This window comes from Ornithorhynchus anatinus, chromosome 7, assembly GCF_004115215.2.
Source record: "Ornithorhynchus anatinus isolate Pmale09 chromosome 7, mOrnAna1.pri.v4, whole genome shotgun sequence".
Lineage (NCBI taxonomy): Eukaryota > Metazoa > Chordata > Mammalia > Monotremata > Ornithorhynchidae > Ornithorhynchus > Ornithorhynchus anatinus.
In genome coordinates, this window is record NC_041734.1 from 21,717,720 (window position 1) to 21,730,584 (window position 12,865).

At 47.4% G+C, this 12,865-nt stretch overlaps 1 protein-coding gene across 1 annotated transcript in view; it reads right to left on the reverse strand.

Moving 5' to 3' along the window:
• Positions 1–6,738: 6,738 nt before the first annotated feature.
• The window catches only part of MIB1 (MIB E3 ubiquitin protein ligase 1), a 119,563-nt gene continuing 113,436 nt past the window's right edge, over positions 6,739–12,865 (reverse strand). The window contains exons 20-21 of the mRNA XM_029068822.2: positions 12,712–12,812; positions 6,739–7,373 (exon numbers count right to left, since the gene is read on the reverse strand). Of these exons, the coding sequence (XP_028924655.1) occupies positions 7,233–7,373; positions 12,712–12,812 (242 nt within the window). The 3' untranslated portion in view covers positions 6,739–7,232. The remainder of the gene's footprint in view (positions 7,374–12,711; positions 12,813–12,865) is intronic.

A 12,865-nucleotide genomic window follows, 5' to 3' on the forward strand; every position in this document is an offset into this window, starting at 1 on the left:
TGACAGCCAGGGCTGCTTAATTTACTGTCCAAAACGGCAAAAGAGGTCTGTGTAGGAATGACTAAGCAGAAGACAGGATCGAGCACATGGTACTAAGCACCTGTGGGGGTTACAACAGAGAAAGTAGACACGATGCCCGCCCTCAAGGACCGCAGAATGAAACGGGGAAAAGACGTTAAAGACAATGAGATGAACTACAGCCTGGACGAAGCAACGGAGTAAAAGTTACGTACCTAGTGTTACGATGAGGGTGGTGGGGTGGGATGCGGTAGTGCTGACGTGACAGTTGCGGGGTGGGGGGAGGCTGGGTGGAATTTGAGACTAAGCGGGGAAGGCTTCCTGGAGGCGATGCGCTTTCGGAAGGGCTTTGGAGGTTGGGGAGACCCGAGGACCACCGGATGTGAGCAGGGAAAGATTTCCAGGCAGAAGAGAGGGTTTGAGGTAGAGGTAGGTGATGGGAGAGATACGGTGAATTGGTTGGCTTCGGAAGAACTAAGTGTGCAAACCAGGACGTAGAGGGAGAAGATTGAGGACAAGTAAGAGAGAGAGAGAGCTGATCGAGTACCCTAAAGTCAACGGTCAGGAATTCCTGCTCGATGCGGAAAGAAATGGGCAGCTCCTGGAAGTTTTTGAGGTTCTGGGGGTGGGGGGACGTGCGCAGAACAATGGAAGCAGCAAGTTTCGTGAGAAGTCAATGCGGTAGTCAAGTCGGGCTACGACGAGCGTTCGGCCCGGTACCGTGGCAGTTCGGATGGAGAAGAGGGGGGCGGATTCGGGAGATACTGAGAAAGAACTGACAAGATCAGGTGACTGAGTGAATATGGGAATTGAAACAGAGGGATGAGTCAAAAATTGTGCCCGGGACTGGGCTTGAGAGATGGGGAGGATGATGGTGCCGTCAACAGCGATGGGGAAGATGAGGGGATTTGGGCGAGATGACAACACATAGAGATGCTCTAGGGGCACTGCAGAGATGGTGAGCATTGGTGAGGTAGATCTGGGAGTCACCCACAGAGGTGTAGTTGACGCTAGGGGAACGGATGAACTGCCCAAGGGATTACCGTAGTTGGAGAAAATAGACGATGACTCCCATAGTAGAGTGTGGAAGGCAGAGGGAGAGCCAATGAAAGAGATGGAGAAGAATCAGTTGAGAGGTAGGAGAGGCATTTTTTTTTAATGGTATTTAAGCACTTACTATGTGCCAGGCACTGTACTTAGAACTAGGGTAGATACACGATAATCAGGTTGGACACAGTCCCTGTCCCCCATGGGGCTCACAGTCCTAATCCCCATTTTACAGTTGAGGTAACTGAGGCACAGAGAAATTAAGTTACTTTCCCAAGGTCGCATAGCAGATAAGTGGCAGAGCGGGGATTAGAACGCAGGTCCTTCCGACTGCCGGGTCTGTGCTCTATCCACTAGGTCCACCCTGCATTTCTAGGAGAAGGGAGTGGTTCACAGTGTCCCAGGCGGCAGCGAAGTCAAAACAGGACTAGGAGAGGGTAGAATCCATTAGATTTGGCAGAAAAAGATCATTAGTGGCAGCGGTAAGAATGCTCTCAGGGGAGCGGAAGGGGAGAGAGCCAGAGAGGAAGTGGCGGGTAGCAGGTACAAACAAGCCTTTGGAGGATTTGGGGAGGAGAGAGGTGCGAGGAGAGAGAGAGATGGGGCAATGGCTGGATGGTGCGGCGGGGTCCGGAAAAGGTGATTTTATGATAAGGCAGGGGAGGGCATGCTTGATGGCAGAAGGAAAGAGTCATCAGAGATTGGGCAGTTGATGGTGGTGGTCGGGAAGCAAAGTAAAGTGAGTCCAAGTATTTTACCGATAGCCGGGTAGGATATACCCCAAATTCGGGTGGGAAATAGGGAGCGCTGCCTGCGTCCCATCTGGAGACGGATCGCTGATCATCATTGTATCTGTTAAGCACTCACTATGTGCCAGACACTGTACGAAGCGCTGGGGCGGATTTAAGCTAATTGGGTTGGACACAATCCCTGTCCCACCTGGGGCTCACGGTCAATCCCCAGTTTACAGATGAGGTAACTGAGGCACAGAGCAAGTGAAATGACTTGCCCAAGGTCACACAGCAGCCACGTGTTGGAGCCGGGATTAGAACCCATGACCTTTTGGCTCCCAGGAGCACGCTCTATCTGCTATGCCGTATTTCTTATATTTATGGGTGCATAAGGAAATTGAGAATCAGCATGGCCTAGTGCAAAGAGACCAGGCCTGGGAGTCAGAGGACCTGACTCAAATCTGCTCTGTGACCTTGGGCATGTCATTTAACTTCTCCATGCCTCACTCACCTCATCTGCAAAATGGGGGTTAAGGCTGTGATGCAGGACAGGGACTGTGTCCAACCTGATTATCCTGTATCTACCCCAGTGCTTAATAAGTGCTTAACAAATAACACTGGAAAAAAGGGCTAATCTGAGTTACCTACACTACTAAATCGGGTGGGCTGCTAGCATTTGAGAAGACGGGACTAGATTTCAAAGTACTGTGCAATGGACAAGAAGTCCGACAAAAAGTGGGTGAAATTCAACAGGGACAAGCACAAGATTTTGATCTAAAGGAATAAAAAATAAATACCACCAATAGAGAGATGGGGAGAGATAATCACTTAAACTGTTCTGTGCCTCAGCCACCTCATCCGTAAAATGGGGATCAAAACTGTGAGCCCCAGGGATTGTGTCCTACTGGATTAGCTTGTATCTACCCCAGTACTTACTTAGTTCGGAGCCCGACGGAGTAAATGCTTAACAAACACCATAAGATCAAAAAGAAGCGGCAAGTGTGACAGAAAAAGACCTGAGAATCACAGCAGAGCACAAGCTGAATGAGTCAGTAAAACAGTGCTGCTATTTAAAAAGTCAGGGGGACCGAGATAATTTAATAAGAATATGGCATACGAAGGTCGGGAACTTCTCCCGCGGCTATAGTCTGCCCTGGTGAGACCTTTATTAGAGTTCTGGGTCAAGTTTTGGTCGCGATAGTTTTAAAAAAAAGGGTACGGTTCGGAAAAGTGCTACAAAAATAAAGTCTTAAAAGGGAGGATTGTGCATTGAGATTGCTTAGGGGGAGAAGTAAAGAGTAAGGGAGAGGGAATCTAACCGTCTTTCAAGTATTTGAAGGATTTTAGTGATTAGCTATCCTGCTCCGCTGCTGACTAAACAAGAGGAGATGGTGTTCAACGACAGCGGGAGATTCGGCATTTGAGATCGAGAAGGGTCATTTGTGAAGTCGGGGGAAGGCAACGTTGGTGCAGCCTATCCAGGGCAGATATGCAGTCTCCCTCCTTCCCCTTTCCTCAATCTCTTTCTTCTAGCCCTGGAATTCTCTAAAGGAGTTTGCAGAAACCTGGTAGAGGAAGTGACCCAGACATCACAATCAGAGTCCCATAAAGCCTTAGTCATAAAGCCCCCCTACAGCACACCAAAGATAATCGAAAAACAAGTAGGAAAATACCTGGAAATAGTCTAACTTCCTAAATGTAGCCTTTAGATTAGAACCATGAGAAACCCAGTCCCTGAGGTCCGGCACCCACGGTCTGGAAGAAATGGATAAAGAATAGTTAAGGGACTAAGGAAATGGAGTCTCTTGCGGCATTGTGGAGACACTGATAAACCACATTAAAAGAGAAAACCACCTCAAGCTGAACCTGCTGCTCTTAAGGAACAGACCAGGACTGGATTAGACTCCCTGTCCAAATGGGCGACAGTAGTTCTTGGGAGGAATAGGATCGTGGAAAATGTGAAAATAAAAATAAGAAATCCGTATTTATTCATATACTTGCCTCTCCCGCACAATCTCTGCACCCCGATTTTTGAGGAGGGAATTTAAAAATCAGGTTTTGGACCACGTGATTATAAGCAGCGAAAGCGGTGTGCTCTGGAGTAGGAAGAGAAGGCTCAGATACAGGCAGTGTAGTGGGAGTTTTCTTCATTCCTCTACCTGGGGAGGAAGAGGAGGAAGAGGAACGGGAGATGACTGCAATTACTGAGTGCTCATTGTATAAAGCCCTTGAGAGTGACAGAAGAGACTGAGTCTCAAGTGACTGCTTACCTTTCTCTTCTTCACTCCTTTCCTTCTCTTCTCTTTATTGTTAGACTTAATTTTTACGAACCCGCTTAACAGCCCCCACTTGGGTGTGCTAAACTTTATGCAAAAAAGTGGGGCAGTTACGTGCACATAATATTGTCAATATCGCTGACCGCGGTACGAGTGAGGAAGCCCACTTCCAAGAGAAGGCACCCCTCAAATCTTTTACTCAAAATAAATGTTGTCAAAACAAAAGTAGACTTCTGCTTGCTTGATGGCATGAAGACAGAATTTCCTAGACTTTATGAATTGCTATTTTTAAATGGTACGATGGAAAGTAACCTACAGATCAGTTCACATTGAACAATGAATAACTTTCAGAGTCCAAGCAACTGGCAACTCTCAACCAACCTAAAATGTTTTAATGATTGAAAACTTAATGCCTCTTACTGAGGAAGGAAGAATTGGGAGGAAGAATTCCAAAACTGGGTTTCTTCTGAAGAAGCCGTTTAGGAACGGGCACAGAGGCTACAGGTTTGTTTGGGGCAAACGTGGAGCCGGCTACAGGAAAAGTGCCTAAAGGAGATATGAGAAGCAGCATGTCGTAGTAGATAAAGCATGGGCCCGGGAATCAGGTCATGGGTTCTAATCCCAGTTCTGCCGCCTGTCTGCTGTGTGATCTTGGGCAACTCACTTCACTTCTCTGGCCCTCACTTCCCTCGCCTGTTAAACGGGGATTGAGACGGTGAGGGATTGAGACTGTAAGCCCCAGGTGGGACAGGGACTGTGTCCAACCCTATTTGCTTATATCCACCCCAGCGCTTAGTAAGTGCCTGGTATTTGGTAAGCGCTTAACAAATACCATAATCATTATTATCTGAGGATCCCATGGGTGGGGGCGGAGCTGCCTGGGACTGGTGTAGGGCCCAGGGATATTTTGGGGCACAGTAACCCCCAGATAGGGCCGCACCCACTGAGACCTCACTGGGCTGGTGTGGCTACCCGAGAGCCTCGGGCCAGGCTGAAGGAGCTAAGGACTCTGTGGCCACTTTGCATTAAAGCCGGAGAATTCCAAGCCCCTGCGGCCCCAGTCCAGGATCCCTGAATCTGCTGTCCTCCTTCCCCTGAGGTTGGTGCAGCAATTTCTCCCGATGGGAACTCGGGAGCAGTGTGGCCTAGTGGAAAGAGCACGGGCCTGAGAATCAGAGGACCTGGGTTCTAATTCCAGTTCTGCCACTTGTCTGCTGTGTGACCTTGGGCAAAGTCACCTCAGTTCCTCTGTGCCTCAGTTCCCTCCCCTGTAAAATGGGGTTTAAGACCGTGAGCCCCAAGTCGGGCGCGGACAATGTCCCACCTGACTAGTTTGGATCTACCCCGGAGCTTAATATGGTGCAAGTGCTTCCCAAGTATCTTAAAAAGATAAAAAATAATTACGCAGAATTTATACATAGCCGTACTTTGTGCTCTAAGATGCCACCGCTGGTGGTGAAATTCACCCTCGGGTGCAGGCGGAGAGACCAAAAAGGCCAATGCCGAACCCAGAGAAGGACCCAGGTCCTCCCTCGCACGGCTGCAGAATCTATCAGGCTGCAGACTCCCGTCAGAGATGGCCACCGTTCTGACTTTGCAGGTGTAAAGAGATTCCCAACGCAAGAGACGGTGCTGATTTCTGCAAGCGCATCCTTTCAGTGCAAGCAGAAACTAAACCGAGAATCCACTCTTCCGTAATCAAATCAAGAATCCACTCGTCTCTCGTGTTGACCCCAACCACATCTATTTTGAAACTTTTCCAGGGCCCCGGCTGTAAGAAAAATAAAACTACTCACAGGAGAAGGACGAATTTTCCTCCAGGTCGGTTCCTCCTTCAGGAGGCTGCGCAGAGATGGCTCAGGCAACCATTTTGCCAGGACAAGGCTGTTGGTTCACCCACCGTAAATCAATTTAAAGTGGCCCCAAAAAAATCAAGCTTTAATGGGAATTCCCTGGCAGGGGAAGGAGAGAAAGGAGAAGAGAGAAAAGTGCATTCTCTCTGGCTTGGGGGCCTCATGCACCATTTAAAAACCTGGAAGGCCAGTTCAATAAATGGCTTGTCAAATGGCCTAGATTAATGCTGGCTCTCATTTGGAGGCTCAATCCAATATGAGCGATCCAGGCCCCAAACCTCCCTGCCTGCTAACTGAGAATTTTCTGCAGGGGGGAGTTAACATAAAGGGTTACGATTAGTTTAACGAAAGTCACCTTTAAGCCAGCCTTACCTGTAGAAATAAAAAACATGGAAAAACAACTGTGATTCAACCGGGACCTAAACAACTTTGTAAGCTTTCGCTTTTACCCTTGGCTTTCCCGCTGGGGTCGTCTATTCAATTTTCCAGTAAGACCCCATCCGTTAGTATTACATGTGAAAGTTGATACCTGGGCACAAGTCTCTTACTGTTTTCTTTCTTAAACAGCTGAAAAATAGTCTCTGCTGTGAGATGGTGATTGATTGGTCATCGTTGAGTCTCCATTTTCAAATTACCCTTGAAAAACCTACTAGAGACAATTTAATTACATGGGCAATAAAGTCAAACGAACTCTCAAACTCTTAAAATGAGTAAAATCCCTCTCACAACACCCGTCACGTGAACTCACATCACGAGAGTTTAAAGGATTGACGTTTTTTCCCTTCTTTCACAATAAGTTTCAAAGAAAAACTGTTAACGGGCATGATTTTATGTTCCGCTCACCGGGCACCAATGAGAAAAATGAAATTGAGGTCCAGAGACCTGTACAAGACAATCGCTGACAGCACGAAAAAGAACGTCATTCGCTGTTTGAGATTTTATGTAATATAAAAGAAGACATCATGGTAACATAAAAAGAAAAAAATCAAGGAAAAAAATAGAGAAGAGTGTCCCCTTACAAAGAGGTTTTGTCAGATGGTGGTGGTGGAAAAACTGCTTTAAATTAAACAAGGGTTAGCTGGCCTGGTCAAGCGATGTTCGAAACTAGACTGTCCGAATACTGCTTCGTAGCTTGTCGGGTTTGGGGTGCGTTCTCAGTCTTCGAGCAATTACAACCTGGCACACACGTGCTGCTGCATTAGAAATAAACTCATTTGAACCGCCCACGGCTCTGTAGGCTCATTAAGTTCTAATGACCAAATCCTCGGACATGGTTTCATTATTACCAACCCCCGTGGGGTCTGGGCTTAATACAAGAGGATCCTGCGTTCGATGGCTTTGCGGCAGATGGGGCATTCGCTCATCCGGTCTCCACAAAGCTGGCAGGTCCCGTGGCCGCAGAGGAAGATCATATTCTTCAGGCGATCCAGACACACGGGGCACATCGTCTGCAACGGAATTTAGTAGGACAGATTATGGCATCTCACAGGCGATTTTCAAGCTTGGATTCACCCCATGTATTTTTGCTTGACGGATCCATCTTACAGCTCTCCCTGAAAATGACTGCACCGGATTTCTTTTATTTGTACGTTGCCTGCCTCCCTTAAAGCGAGCCCCGGAGGGCCTTTGCAAGTGCTTTTTCACACAGGAGTACGAAAAGAAATAAAGAAGAGTTAATGGTCAGAGACACAGCGAGGGGGAAAATAGATGAAAATGCTTTACTGGACTGAAAACTCAAATTAAGAGTTTCTTTGCTAAAGGAACTCTGGGTTCTAGCTCTATTTCTACTATTGCAAAAAAGTAACTTTCAACATGAGTCCCGCGAATCGGCATAATCCTACGACTCTGAAAGCATAAAATAAATTGGGCTGTAGGGAGGCGTGATATGAACAAAAGCAGAAATTACAACCCCACAGAACCAGTACTGTTATCCGTAGGCTTCTGCTTGTGCCCTTCATTCACCAAGGACAATTTTTTGCATCCAACACGATTCGTCTTGCCTACAATTAAGGGAAAAAAACCACTTCTTTCACGTTCTCTTCCTACTATGGGGAAATTAAAATAATACCGTCAGCACAGCAAGTTTTTAAAAAAACAACAACATTGTATTAGGAACACTACAAAAATCACACCAGACTGCAGTATCTGGCCACAAAATGCTTAAATAAGCATCCTCATCTCAAGATCCTGGTCAGGAGCACTACAAGGTCAGAAAAGTCCTCCCCTGAAGGTGGGAGAAAGGCTGTGGGAAACACTTATAAGGAGAGGAAGAGCCTTCTCAATTCTGTAAAAATAAAAGAAAACCAATCAGAAAATGCCCCTTAGCTTAAAAAGTGTTTAAACATCTATGTAAAATGCATATATTTACTCGCATTTCTGATATTTATTGAGCCCTAACTTCCCTGCTCCATTTTTGTCCAAACTGTGCATCGACTGCCTCCATTTCCTCTCCTCCGACTCCCTTCTTGACCCTCTACGATCAGATTTCTCTCACCTGCACTTCACTGAGATCTCATTCTCCTGGCCGAGTCCAGTGGACTCTACTCTGTCCTAACCCTCCTTGGCCCCGTGGCAGCCTGTCACAGCGTGGACCGTTCCCTTCTCATGGAAACACTGTTTAACCTTTGTTTTACTGACACACTTCCCTACCGGATCTCCTCTGATCACCCTGGCCGCCCCTCGGTCTCTTTCCCCAGATCTTCCTCTACCTCTCATCGCCAATTTGAGGGCGTCTCTCAAAGTTCTGTTTTGGGTCCTCTTTTCTCAATTTCCTCCCCCTAGCTGGATGACTCCCACGTGAAACTCAAGTCTTCCTTGCTGGCTCCAATCCCTCAACTCCTCTGCAATCTCTTCTCCCATTTTCTCTTCCCTCTAGGTGACTGCCACGTGGCTGTCCCACAAACACCTAGGCTCCAAATGTCCAGGGAGATCTACATGCCTAAAACCCTGCAAATCCTCCCCTCCTCTCTACTTACTCTTCACAGCTGACAACAGGAACACCCTCCCTTGTCTCCTTTGTTCCTCCGCGGTAGTTTCAGGATCCACCCCTTCCCTCTCCCCCCAAACTGCCCCCCACACCGGCCCAAAGTACTTATGTCCTGGTACGACTACTGCATCGGCCCCCTCACTCATCCCCCTCGCCTCCGGTCTCTCCCCTTTTCAGTCTGGAAATCAGTCTGCTGCCCAGATCATCTGTCTAAAGCATCATTCCGTACACGTCTTCCCTCGCCTCCGAGCCTCCAGCGGTCGTCCTACGTCAAGCAGAAAAAGTCCAGAGGGTTGGCTTTCAGGCACTCCGCCGGCTCACCCACTTGCGCCTCCCGCCGCACCCCAACTCTCACTCTTCATCCCTCTCAAGCCAATAATAATAATAATGATGGTGTTTGTTAAGCGCTTACTACGTACCAAGCACTGTGTTAAGCACTGGGTAGTAATCAGGTTGTCCCACATGGGGCTCACGGTCTTAATTCTCATTTTACAGATGAGGTAACTGAGGCCCAGAGATGTTAAGCGGCTTGGCCAAGGTCACGGAGCAGACAAGTGGCGGAGCCGGGATGGGACTGCCAAGCCCGGGCTCTCTCCACTAACTACGCTGCTTCACTACTGATAGCAGTAGGAGTTACAACAACCAGTTAGAGAGTTGAGAAGTTCATGCCTCTGCAGGCGACAGGGCAAGCCACACTTAACTTCTCTGTGCCTCAGTTACCTCATCTGTAAAATGGGGATTAAGACTGTGAGCCTCACATGGAACCACCTGATTACCTCGTATCTACCCCAGCGCTTAGATCAGTGCGTGGCACAGAGTAAGCACTTAACAGACACCATAATTACTCTATCTACTCACTGTGCCTTGTTCTCATCTCTTCCATTTCCCAAGCCCTTGCCCACGGAGCTCCCCCTCACCTGAAATTCCTGCACCTTTCACACTGACAGACCGTGGCGCTCCCCCATCTTCAAAGCCCTACTTGAGACACATCTCCTCTTCCCCCAATTTATCTTCCTCCGGATTATATCTTCACCTTCAACTTCAGTCCTCCTGCAGACATGTAATCATAATACTCACAACTTCTCTACGTATTTCCTCACAACCCCTATTATTTAAGTCCCGTCTCATAGGCACATCTACTTTTCCTTTGTCCTCATCTCTCTCAATTATTTCAGTGCCCGTCTACTGCACCAGACTGTTAGGTCCTCAAGGGCAGGGATTGAGTTTATGGGCACTACTATTTTTTCACCTTGAATATTGCTTACTTCACTGCTTAATAATAATAGTTATGTTAATGACGGTATTTATTAAGCAGGCCACACTGCTTCTCCAATATAGTGCTCTTCACAGAGCAGATGCTCAATAAAGGCTATTATTGACTGGTGGGAACCATCCTAGTGCTATTTCCCCTTCCTGAAAGGGCCATGTCTAATCTGATAATTTCAACCTTCCCAAGATTACGTAGGATTCTGCTCCACTGATCCCGTGGGACGGGGCTTCTCCCCAGTCACTCAATCAATCCAACGGTATTTGTTGAGCACTTACTATGTGCACAGCACTGTACTAAGCAAAAGTATGAGTGCTGTGGGCTGAGATTAGGGTGAAATCAGTCAAACGTATTTACTGAGCGCTTATTCATTCAGGCATATTTATTGAGTGTTTACTGTGAGCAGAACACTCTACTAAGCGCTTGGGAAGTACAGTTCACCGACTAAGAGAGACAATTCCTGTCCACAATGGGTTCACAGTCTAGAGGGGGGAGACAGACATCAAAACAAGTAAACAGACATCAGTAGCATCATTATAAATAGAATTATAGATATATATACATCATTAATAAAAATAAATAGAATTGTAATTATAATTAGGTGCATGTATGCACAAATGCTGTAGGGCGAGGAGGGTTGGTAGACTAAAGGGAATGAGTCGGGGAGATGGGGAGGGGGAGCAGAGGAAAAGGGGGCTTAGTCTGGGAAGGCCTCCTGGAAGAGGTTAGCTTTCATTAGGGCTCTGAAGGGGGGAAATGTGAGTACACAGGACTGTACTAAGCGGTTGGGAGAGCACAATATAACAATACAGTAGACACATTCCCTGTCCACAATTAGCTTACAGTCTAGAGGAAGTAAGGGGTCCAGATCCGAATACACAGATGACCAAGAGGGAAGAGAGATGAGGACTTGGCCTCCCCCGTGATGAGCGTGCCAAGAGCAGATCAAATGAAATGAGAAAAAAACATTAGGGAGCATACCAAAATCTCGGTACTTTGAAACAATCGCTCATCGACAGAAAAAGAACGACAGTCGGATCAGAGCATACGATCGGGATGTGTTTCATTCATTCATTCAACAGTGTTTATTGAGCGCTTACTATGTGTAGAGCACTGTACTAAGCGCTTGGAATGTACAAATCGGCAACAGATAGAGACAGTCCCTGCCCTCTGACGGGCTTACAGTCTAATCGGGGGAGATGGACAGACAAGAACAATGGCAATAAACAGAGTCAAGGGGAAGAACATCTCATTAAAACAATAGCAAATAAATCACATCAGCACACCTCACAACCTTAAGAGAATTGGGAACCTGCGGTCACTCAGGACTGAGGATCGGACACTACAGGCCTTCGCACTCCTAACGGTCCCCCATTTCTACTTTATTTCAGAAGGTCGTTCCATTTCTGCAAAGCGCCGCTTTGAGATTGATTGCCCCGGGCCAGAGGAAGAAAATTTATCTTGGCAGGTGTGGCTGTTATCCATACTTCTAACAGAACTGCTAACCTGTTAAGAGTACAAAGAGTTGGCTTGACCTCGAGCTTCCCTGAGACCTCCCTCTGCTCACCACGATCTTGTCATGTCCTCGTCTCGTCCCACCGCCTAACCCTGCCCATCCTTCTAGACCGTAAACCTCGCGGGCAGGGAACGTATCTACCAACTCTGATGTACTGTATTCTCCCGAGTACTTAGCTCGGTAAGTGTTCCGCTGGGTACAGTTCCTGGCACCGCGTAAGCACTTAATACCATCATCATCCTCATCGTCAATAAATAACACTGATTGAATGATCTCTGCCATCACACCCTGTCAGCTCACTCCCATCCAATCTGTCCCCAACCCCCGTGGGTGACTTTATTATAGACAGAAAGGCTAAAAGCTTCTTCTCTCAAAACCAAGAACTATCACTCCTTTCATTTTCCTTCTCCTTCAAGACAGGCATTTTCCCCAGTGACCGGTCACCCCCGGCAGTAAATTGCACTTGGTGGGAGAGGCAGTGACACAGACTTTCAGGTGTTACGGCAGCGTTCAGTTCATCGCAGCAGGGTTCCCCGAAGACCTGAAGAAAGTACTTCGCCCCTGAAAAGCCCAGCTGTCTCACCGAGTGTAACTAGGCACTGGAAGAAGGGGATCCCCGTGGCATGCGGCCCTCATCTCTAAATGAGAAGCTGCGTGGCCTAGTGGAATGGGGCAGGGGCCTGGAAGTCAGAGGCCGTGAGTTCTAATCCCGGCATCACCACACGTCTGCTGCGTGACCTAGTGAGGGAACTGGTGGTCAGGATCGATTTCCAGGTGGCTAACTGGTGACCCACGGTTAGAGAGCTTTCACGTGAGTACGTAGGAGGGGGCGGCACTGGTACTCTTCAGATACCAGAAAGGTCCAACTAGTAAACTGATCAAATATGCTGATTTTCAAGAAAAACTTTAGATGTCACCGTAAAAAAGCAAATGGCACTTACTGCAGAGAACGCACAGGACTGTGTGGTTGAGAAGTTAAATACTCTATTTAATCACTGAGAGAATTAATAGTTTTACCTGCTCTTTGATGTCTTGTAACTGTTGCTGCAGTTTCTGGACATCGGCATTGACGTTAGTGTTGTCCTTATCTTTCTGTAAAACTGGAATGTTTCCACTTGCTACAAGGAAGATAAAAGTAATTTACAAATTTTACTCACCCCCAAGGGGTTTG